Source organism: Curcuma longa, chromosome 9 (assembly GCF_044706935.1).
Source record: "Curcuma longa cultivar G26 ecotype Majalengka, Jawa Barat chromosome 9, ITB_CL_G26_1.1, whole genome shotgun sequence".
NCBI lineage: Eukaryota > Viridiplantae > Streptophyta > Magnoliopsida > Zingiberales > Zingiberaceae > Curcuma > Curcuma longa.
Genome location: NC_133869.1, coordinates 8573917 through 8584681, shown reverse-complemented (window position 1 = coordinate 8584681; position 10765 = coordinate 8573917). Strand labels below are relative to the sequence as shown.

The 10765-nt window shown below is 32.3% G+C and overlaps 1 protein-coding gene across 1 annotated transcript; it reads left to right on the top strand.

Moving 5' to 3' along the window:
• The first annotated feature begins 1502 nt into the window (after window positions 1-1502).
• Window positions 1503-10338, top strand: LOC141835033 (dicarboxylate transporter 2.1, chloroplastic-like). Its single transcript, XM_074722454.1, has 4 exons — window positions 1503-2288; window positions 6321-6634; window positions 7288-7736; window positions 9921-10338. Exons 1-4 carry the CDS (start codon window positions 1503-1505, stop codon window positions 10034-10036), a joined length of 1665 nt encoding a protein of 554 aa, XP_074578555.1. The 3' UTR covers window positions 10037-10338.
• Window positions 10339-10765: the final 427 nt, after the last annotated feature.

Sequence of the window (10765 nt, the reverse complement as noted above, 5' to 3'; positions counted from 1 at the left end):
TAGAGTTGTAAATGCATTTGACATTCGTGAACAAGATCGATTTGATAAAGTTTGTTTATATTTCTTCGATAGTAAAACAATATATAAAATAAACAAGATTACATTTTAGTAAGCTTGGTTTAGGATTTAAGGCTTGTTAATATTCATAAAGTTCATAATCAATTTATGAATTAAATTTATTTGTTAAATTATATAAAATTTAATTAATATATATTATATAATCCTGTGCATGGTTAGGATTAAATCTAATTCATTTAGGTTCATTAATGAATTTTGATTAAAATTTATTAATGAATTAAATTCTTTTAGAAACATAAAACTTCAACATGAATAAGTTCATAAGAGTGCAAGGAAACTATTAATGTTAGTCTTAAAGTGAATCAAAGATGGTCTATCTCTAAATATGATATTGTGCTAAAAGAAATAAAATTGAATTTTTTAAATAATTTTTTTAGATTATTGTAAATCAAGAGTTTTTAGATACGATAAAACTCAACGAGTGAAAAAAAAATTGGTAGAATAAATCTCTTAATATTTCACCTTTGGAGCACCAAGGTGGTATTGTTTTGACCAAAAATAACACCGAGACCAAAATAGAATCAAGGTGGTGTGGTTACAGTTAGCATCACCAAGGCTGTCTTCCTTTAATCAAAGTAACACGCTAAGTAATATATTTTTTAGTTTTGTTTATTTTTCTCTCTCTTATAATTAGTTATTAAAAAATATAGAAAACAAAAAAAAAATACTTTTATTAACGTTCTTTTATATATATATATATATATAAGGTTTTAAAATCAAAATTAAAAATATGAATAAATTTAGAGGATCGTATCACAAGGTTAACGATATAAATTTGAAGTAAAATTGAACCATCAATGATTTTTATAAAAACTTATTAATGAACTTAAAATTTAATTTTTAAAAAATATATAAATAAATTAAAAAGGTCATTCAAAGTAAATAATATTAATTTAATATAAAATTTAAAATTTTAAAGTTGTTAATGACTTTTATAATTTTTATTAATCTTCTTTTGTATTTTTATTTTTTATTAAAAATTTTTTAAAAAATTAAAAATGAAGTAAATTAAAAAATTAAAAATATAGTCCTTTTATAAAAGTGATAAAAATAAAAATATAGAGGATCATTATGAATTTAATGAAGTAAATTTTTTTGAAAAAATTAAGCTCTTTAAATCATCAATGTCCTTTTAATTTTTTTTAAAAAAAAGTTAAGCTCTTTAAATCATCAATGTCCTTTTATATAAAAGTGATAAAAATAAAAGTAGGATGCATCCTTTTGGTAATTAAAAAAAAAAAGGTACTTCCTTTAATAAAACATCTATAATTTTTATTAATAATGTAAAGTGTGGGTTTGAATTTGAAAAATCCTCCGATTCAAATTCGAGGTGGGCCCGGCAAATGGACAGTAGTGGCTAACCTTAATCGGCACCTAGCTAGTGTTATCGCTCGCCGCCAGTTAGTTACGCCTGACCTCTGCCTATGGAAGCCATCGCCTCGCCGCTCTCCGCCCACCCCTTCACACTCCCCATCTTCCCTTACCGTTGCCTCCTCTCGGTCGCCCTCAGTTGCCCTTCTACACAGCCTCCGATCGCATCGTCCCTCTTCCTCCGCCGACGCCGTCGCCGTACCACCCGCTCCTCCTCCTCCTCCCCCCAATCTGATTCTCTAGATTCTCCCTCCGCTCCTCCTCCTCCTCCTCCTCCTCCTCCTTCCCTGACGCCTCATATTGGCGCGAGGCCCGTTCCCCTTGCAATTTCTATTGCCGTCGGCCTCGCCATCTGCTTCATCATTCCGAGGCCAGACGAGATAACCCCTCAGGCGTGGCAGCTCCTCTCCATCTTCATCTCCACCATTACCGGTCTCGTGCTCAGTCCGCTTCCCATCGGTGCATGGGCTTTCCTCTGCCTCACCACCTCCGTCATCACAAAGACGCTCACCTTCGCAGAGGCGTTCGATGCGTTCGAGAACGAGGTGATCTGGTTGATCGTGATATCTTTCTTCTTCGCGAGGGGCTTCGTCAAGACTGGGCTCGGGGATAGGATCGCCGCCTACTTCGTCAAGTGGCTTGGAAAGAGTACTCTAGGGCTTTCTTATGGGCTAACGGTAAGTGAGGCTTTCATCGCCCCCGCTATGCCCAGCACCACCGCGAGGGCCGGTGGGGTCTTCGTTCCCATCATCCAATCGCTGTCGCTCTCTGCTGGGAGTAAACCCAGGGATAGTTCCGCCAGCAGGCTTGGATCCTATCTGATTATGTCCCAATTCCAGGTTAAACCTTCCTCTTCCTTGTCGCCTGGTTTAATTCTCTAAAACTAATATCATTTTCCTTGTTTTGGTAGCAAAAAACAATAATCTTTCATTACCTTTGTTGTGATCATTTTAACTCTTCAGAGTTCAGAACAGCGGCAATATATATATATATATATATATATATATATATATATATATATATATATATATAACTAACAGGTTAAAATCGTCAATGTCGGTCCTAACCTTGGATGAAAAAGGCTTAAGATTGTGTTAGATCCATCAAACTATTGTATTGTATTAATTTTAGGTTGTTCCCTAGAAGTAACGTATTATAGGAAACAACTTCAACGTCTCAACAATGACCGCTACAACTCTATGAGGATTTGAGTGTAATGTTAAATATGTAAGAATTTTCACACCATATGTTGGATAAGAATAATATTATAGGAATACTAATTGTCTTAGATTAGAAACATGAAATATAAGTAAAATAATGGAGGTAGTAAATATAATGATTAGAAGAAGAATTAATATTTGTATTTACAAGAGACAAAATGGGTAGAAGAGAAGACAAAGATGATAAAGAACTCAAAGTTTAAGTTAAGGTATATGTGAAAGAATAAAATAAAAAATAGAATAGGGATTGTTGTACATGGTTCGTTAAAGGATGAAATAGTAGAAATAGTTAGGAAAAGAGATAGAATTATACCTCTTAAGATAGTGGTGACGAAAAAAATTATTAATGCAATTACATATATGCAACTCAAATAAGATTAGATGAAGATATCAAATATAAATTTTGGGAAGACCTAGATAAGGTAATATAAAAAATTCTACATCTAAATGGTCATGTGGGAGTAAAAAATGAGAAATATGATAGGGTGCATGGGGGTTATGATTTTAGAACAAGAAATGAAGAAATCCAATTAGCTATGCCCCTTGTTGAAGCCAATGAGCCACTGGATTGCATGAGAGAAGTTGGTGTAACTTGTTTGGTTTTGAGAGGTGAAAGAGATGAAAAGGAGATCAACTTCAGGAGAAGAGAGCGTGATGAGAAGGAAGGATCCATCCATGAGAGGAGGGGTTTGTCTGTGATGGAAGGGTTCACTAGTGAGGAGGAAGGCAGTATGGGCAAGTAAACTTAATAATTAATATATGGGTATGTAAAAAAAAGGACAACCCAATGTACGAAGCTCCTGCTAATGTAGAGTCCCGGGGAAAGATCTATTGTATACAACTTTACCCTATTGTGTAAGATTTTGCAAGAGATTGTTTTCAGGGCTCAAACCCTTGACCTCTAAATTACATAGCAACAACTTTACTGTTGCATCAAGACTCCCTTCTACATTAGGTATGTAATGCATATTAATAAAGTTTTATTGCTTATTATTAACAAATTTGATGATATAAATAATAAAATGTTTGGTTAGTCATAACAATAGTTAATAAAATAGTAATATCATATTGGTAAACAATCATATTGTTATTAGTTATAAATAGTAATAATGTTCATCAAATAATAATTGCTAAGAATTATATAATTTAAATTAAATTAATATCATAAAGTATATAATTACCTACCATTTAATATTTATTATACTTGATATAAATACTAATAATAATATAATTAGTTATGTTATTCAATTATCAATAGAATTTAATTATTGACAATTTGATTAATCTTAGAAATAATAATGTGATTAATTATATTAATTCTTTATCAATAGTATTCAATGATTTTTAATATTACTATCAATTTTAATAATTGAAAATCACTACTTCATTTCTTTATCTGAATTGTTTTTAAAATCAATCCTATTGTTCTTAAATATTATTAATAGTATAATGTTATTATGATTTAGTGCTGTGTATGTAATAGTTTATAAAAACGTAATAATAAAGTAATATTTATTTCATACCATATAATATTTTATAGCATTATCATTATAGTTGTCATAATTTTAAAGTTATTTTTTGTCTTAAATTTTTCTACCCGTTTCATAGAATGTGATATTGTTGATATTTTAGGTTTTGGAGTGTTTAATACTGATAACATTATTGACCACCATGAACTTTAAATGATGGTTTAAAATATGGTAAAGGACGAAAGAATTTTATTTGCTTCAAAGATGACCTTGGGTACTTTTTCTTAGTGATTGTTAATGTCCAACATTTGTAAATGTGGTTGATGTGGAGGAATGGTATGGCATCCATGGGCTCTAAAAGTTGAGTGTTCTATCCATTTGAATCGGCTTCATGTATAATTATAAAGCCTCAATGCAGTAAGTATAATCTTTCCATGAACTAGAAGACTTGCAATTGATGCACTATCCAACTTTGACTGGGATATGATAAGAAAGAAAACATGAAATTTATTATTTGCTATCAACTATATGGATTTTAGTTACCATTGGTGTCAATGAGGATAATATCATCAGTTAGAAAAGATTCACTAAAGTATCATTCTTTTTTTCTTAGAAATTCTTCTTGAGTCCTTCTCTACTTTGTAACCTAAATTTGATAGTAGGTATATTGTCTAATTATTGTAGTTATATGTTCACTCTTAACACTCTCAAATAAACTAAAGGGTCTTCTCCCTTCTTTTAGCTTTGAATAAAAATATTGTCCTGTGCATACATTTTCAGATGAAGATGATACTGTGTTTCAAATATGTACCTAGTTAATTCATCAATATTTTTGCATTTTTTCTTATATTTTAAGGACAAATGACCATCACACATTACTTTGAATTTATACACACATGCATTTCTTCTTTCTTTTAGCTTTGAATGAAGATACTGTTCCTTTTGTAAATCTATGTCATTCTTGTAAACGTATGCTGCATTGCCCTATGCTGCATTGCCATACAAAGATATCTATCTTACAATGTTTCAAACATGTACTTTATTAATTTGTCAATAATTTTGACTTTTGTCTTACACCTCAAGGATAGATGCCCATCCCACAATTCGCAACACCAAAATTTGAATCTTGAATCACATAGAAACTTTGAAGAAATTGATGAAGCAAAGGAATAATTATCTCATGAAGAAAAATTAACCTCACATATAAATTGAAAAGGTGAATATATCATTAATCAAGTTGGGAATAGAAGACATAACTTTTATAGACCCAATCTTAAATGATGTAGGAAATAAATAGTAAATAGGAAAATACGTGCTACCATAGTTGGGAATACAATTCCTCTAATTATTTATTAAAAGCGAAAAATATGACAATCCTAAATTACCATTCAATTTGACAATTTACCAAACAATAAAAATCTATTTAAAATTAAATTAAAGTCACCAATCTCAGAATATTTATAAATATATAACTAGTCTAGTATGGCAACATGTAAATTTGTGAGGTCAACATTTAAATTTTAGTTTGGATTGTGCTATCTAGAAGGGTAACTAGTCTAGTCTACTCTAGAAGGGGAGCCTTGACACAATGGTAAAACTGTTGTTGTGTGATTTGGTAGTCAGGGGTTCGAGTTGTGGAAACAATCTCTTGGAATGTAAGATAATACTACATACAATAGACCCAATATGGTTCGACCCTTCCTAGAGACCCCACATTGGCGGGAGCTTCATGCACTGGACTGCCCTTTATTGTGTTGTTTGGTTAACATGGATGTTTGTGGATCACATATACTTAGGTTCACATGAAAATATTTTACATGAAATTGTAGATTATTGGGGATGATTATTACTTGATAGATGTAAACTTATGTATTCACACAATATTATCAATTATATCATTATTTTTTAAATATCAGCCACATTATTACATATCATCTGCATATACAGTTTAGAAACTTGACTTTCTACCATATAACTTTTTTTGGCTTATTTCCACATCTATTTTTTATAGATACATGAAAATTCTTCCCATCTTGGATTTAGACTTAGATTCAGGATTTGTAGAAACACATTTTTTAATGAATTACTTCTGCTTCTGCCCTAATTAATTTAATACCAAATATGCTTTTAGATCCTCATACTAAGATGGAAATGAAGACTTTTTTTTCTTTATTGATTACAGTGTTCCAGTAATTCAAGTGCACTTTTCCTAACTGCTGCAGCTCAAAATCTGTTATGCCTTAAATTAGCTGAAGAACTTGGAGTCAATATTGCAAGTCCATGGGTGTCATGGTTCAAAGCTGCAAGTTTACCTGCCTTGGTTTCTCTTCTAGTTAGCCCATATATCTTATACAAGATCTTCCCTCCAGAAATTAAGGATACACCAGAAGCACCTGCTCTGGCAACAATGAAACTGGAGCAAATGGGACCCTTAACAAAGAATGAGCGAGTGATGATCTGTGCAATGATTCTTGCAATTTCCTTGTGGGTCTTTGGGTAAGAATCAGATTTTTTTTATTAATTATGTCCATTGAAAATGTGCAGTCTAGAACATTATAACTACTTTTCAAGAGAAGTGAGTAATCTCCAAGAAAGATTTTGATAGAGTAATCATATGAGCGCATCTTTTTGTTATCTTTGCACATTCATTTTACTGAAAGTTTTCAGTACAAGAATGATTCACTTGTTGCTAAACTGTGCTATTAATTTGCCATAGGGAGAACTATTGGCAAGAGAAGAAGTTTCTGATTGCATTATGTACAGTTTTCTAGGGTTTAATTATTCTAATTAAGATAGAATGACTTGCTACATTATATTTTATCATTCTCCCTTTTACCTTAGGTAGAAAAGCTCAGATTTAGATTTCCTTCTATTTAAGATAGATCTTCTTGTACTTGTATGCTTCTCTCTTTATTTTGTCCAGGGGCATGCTTGAGTCATAGGTGCATTGGTTAGCCAGTAAACCTCAATTCCACGTGATTTGTTGCCTAAGCAAGAAATCCAACACTTAACGTAATTGTTTGTTTGATCCTGATATCCTTTTTAACCAATTCTCCTTAAGGCTTGTATTCAAGTCATGAAGTAGACCTCAATTATATATAATTTGTGCCACTAATAATTCACTGCTTATAAATCCCTTCATTGTACAGAGATGTTTTTGGTATACCAAGTGTGGTTTCTGCAATGCTTGGCCTATCCATCCTCCTACTGTTTGGTGTTCTGGAATGGGATGATTGCCTCAATGAGAAATCTGCATGGGATACCTTGGCTTGGTTTGCGATTGTTGTTGGAATGGCTGAACAACTTTCAAAATTTGGAATTGTGGCATGGATGTCAGGACATGTTGCTGAATCTCTCCAGCATTTCTCACTGAGCTGGCCTGCAGCATTCTTCCTTCTTCAAGCATCCTACTTCTTTGTTCACTACCTTTTTGCAAGTCAGACTGGACATGTTGGAGCCTTGTATTCAGCATTTCTTGCTATGCACTTGGCAGCTGGTGTTCCTCATGTTTTAGCAACACTTGCTTTGGCATATAATACAAGTCTATTTGGTTCCTTGACACATTATAGCAGTGGTCAAGCTGCCGTGTACTTTGGAGGTATTGTCACATTCCTATATAGCTTTCACAATGGATTTAGTAAACAATCTCATCATCATTATTAAACTGTGGTTGTTCCATAATTAATTAGCTATCCTTCCATTGAACTCTATATCAAGTTATATCTAATAATCAAAATAATTTAATTGTATTTATTTCATTTCACAATATGTGATCTTCCTCTATACCTTCCACTCTAATGAATTTCTTGCAACCTTGACCATTTAATATGATTAAAATTGTAGAATTTTTAGGGAAAATGGAAATATTGTATTTATCTTATTATGATTGTTACATATATATAGAATCATGATAAAACTTCAAACTTAGAACTACTATGTCAAACTAAGTCCATTAGATAACCCTACTAATCTAATACCTCTAACACTTCTCAAGCTAGAGTGTGGAACTAGAGAAACTTTGTAGATAAAACATAGACTAGACATGAAAATATTGAAACAAAAACATAATTTTTGTGAACAAGCAAAATAAAACATGAAGAGTTAACAAAGCTGGCAACCTAGGATCCCTTTAATGTAAAGCTTTGTAAATAATTAATGGAGCACAAAAGAGCAAAGGCTAGTAGTGGTGATGCTTGCATTTGCATAAGGTGTAGTGTGGATATGTTGTTAAATCGAGTCACAAGTAGAGGTTGATAGTGGTAGTATTCATGTATGTGCGTGGTTTGATTATAACAAATTGTTGGTTAGCGAGCATAGGATGGTAGTGGCGGTGCTCGTGTTTGTGTGAAGTCCTTACAACCTCTAGAGCAAGTGGGTACATTGCAAGAAAAGTTTAGTTATATTCCTCTTGTTCATCAATTTTTGGCGTTTCTATTGTTTGATTGTAGGCATAGGCTAGTAATGATGATGTTTATTTCTCTAAGAAGTCTTTACAACAAGCGGAAGTAGGTGGTTTGAATTGAGAAGAAATGTCGGTAGTGTCGTTGCTCCCCTCTACTTAGATTGTTTTTTTTTTGTTTGTAAGATCTAGTTTCTTCCCACCCTTAGTTATGAGCCTAGAAGAATGGCGTGCAAATGCTAAAGATTAAGTTGCTAATGAGTGTAGGAAGAATAAAACAATGGTATATGGTTTTTTATTGTTCTTGATGACATGATACATTTATGAAACGAGTAATATGACACGATACGAATTGTCACCTCTAATCCAATAGCAAAAATATATCATGCTCTGATCTTGACATAAAATCGATGGCCACTCTTGATATTAATACAACTAGCAACTCTAATAATTATGATATGTGAATGCCTTTGTATCATTTCACATTCTTATGGATTTATGCATTAATACAATAAAACTATCTAAACTTTATTTTAATAATTAGCTTGAAAAAAAAGATTATTCAAATAAATGTGCCCTAAAATGCATATACGATTATTTTGAAGGCACCCTCATTAACAGAATGACCTTGGCATTGAACAAAGAAATTACTCACCTTCCCCTCAAGGGAATGCCACCTTTGAAAAAATCTTACCTTAGGAAATGGGTTTTGATATCACATACCATGTAAAGTTTTAGGAAAAAAAATTATATTACATCATACTATGTGATAATAGCTACATGGGTATATATAGATTCATGATAAAATTTTAAACATATAGTTCCTATATGGGAGGAAGCCCACTAGAGAAATAATCTTATTAATCTAATATCTTATTTTAGTATTAAATTTTAGTCCCATTGCATAGTCCTTTGAGAAGAGCATGTATGTAGACATGAAATTTGTTTTGTTTTTCTCCCATTTAAGGATTATGAGCCATTGGTGATAGTGCAAGCATCTTGAGCATAGTAAAACTCTCCTTCTATATAACCTTTGGTTCTCGTATACTCTGTCCCATGATTTTGAGATATTCTCCTATATTTCATAGACAAGATTGATAATTTTCTAGTCCTCAAACTGTGACATAAAAGAACATTAGAAATTGATACAATGCACATCAATCTATGAAACTTGCTGAATTTCAGCAAGCTTGCTATCAATCGTTGGCTATGGTGGGTGAGAATGGAAGCATGTTCTTTAGATTGGATGAAAATATATTGAACCCTATATATGTTGTTTCAAATGCCCACCCACATTTTACATGTCTTACTATTAAGTAATATATACTTGTGTAAAATATCATAGAAATATAAATGTCTGATGCTTCTCCCCTTTTGCGGCAGCGGGTTACTTGGATCTTCCAGATGTATTCAGGATGGGTTTTATAACAGCTTTAGTGAATGGTTTAATATGGTCAGCTGTTGGTTTTTTCTGGTGGAAATTTTTAGGGCTATACTGAGGACTGATGGTAAGTTGAAACAAAATACTCCTTTTTAGTGCAAAAGCTTTATAGTTGGAGCATTCTATTATTTCAAGTATTTCATAATGGTGGAACACCAAATAGTAGTTGATACACTGACTTCCAATTTGCATATGGTCCAAACATTTTGGCGATGTATTAAAATATCAATCAATTGTCTCCAGTTGATACACATTCTAATTACAATATATACAACAAATGATACCAGATGGACGAACTATTGGATAGCTCTTTGTATGTGGATGCAATCATTTTTATCTTTGCACTAATTAACATTCGGAAATTGTTTAGATGCCCAAAAATTTTTGTGTTATGCATCTATATATGCTGTTAGCTGCAGTTGAAACTCAGTAAGCCAGGCCTTTACGTGTTACACTAATGCTTGGCTTACAATATTGAGAATGTAAAGATTGATCAGATTTGCCTTCACATTGAATTGAACGTAGTGAAAGTTCATCAGATATAACTAAAAGGAGACATTGAATTGGACCAAAGTCAGGATAATTACTGATGCGGATAATCTCAATTTGGTTGATAAGGATGGATAAGTTGGTTGACTAGAGCATGCTAAACTGCAATTATAAATAGAGGCCTGTGTTGCAAATACATTACACTAAAAAAAACCTTGCAATTCTTTTTTTAAAAAGTTCTCTACAGGCACAGCATTCAGACGAGGCTGTAACTTTACTTTTAGAATTATTTTTAGTC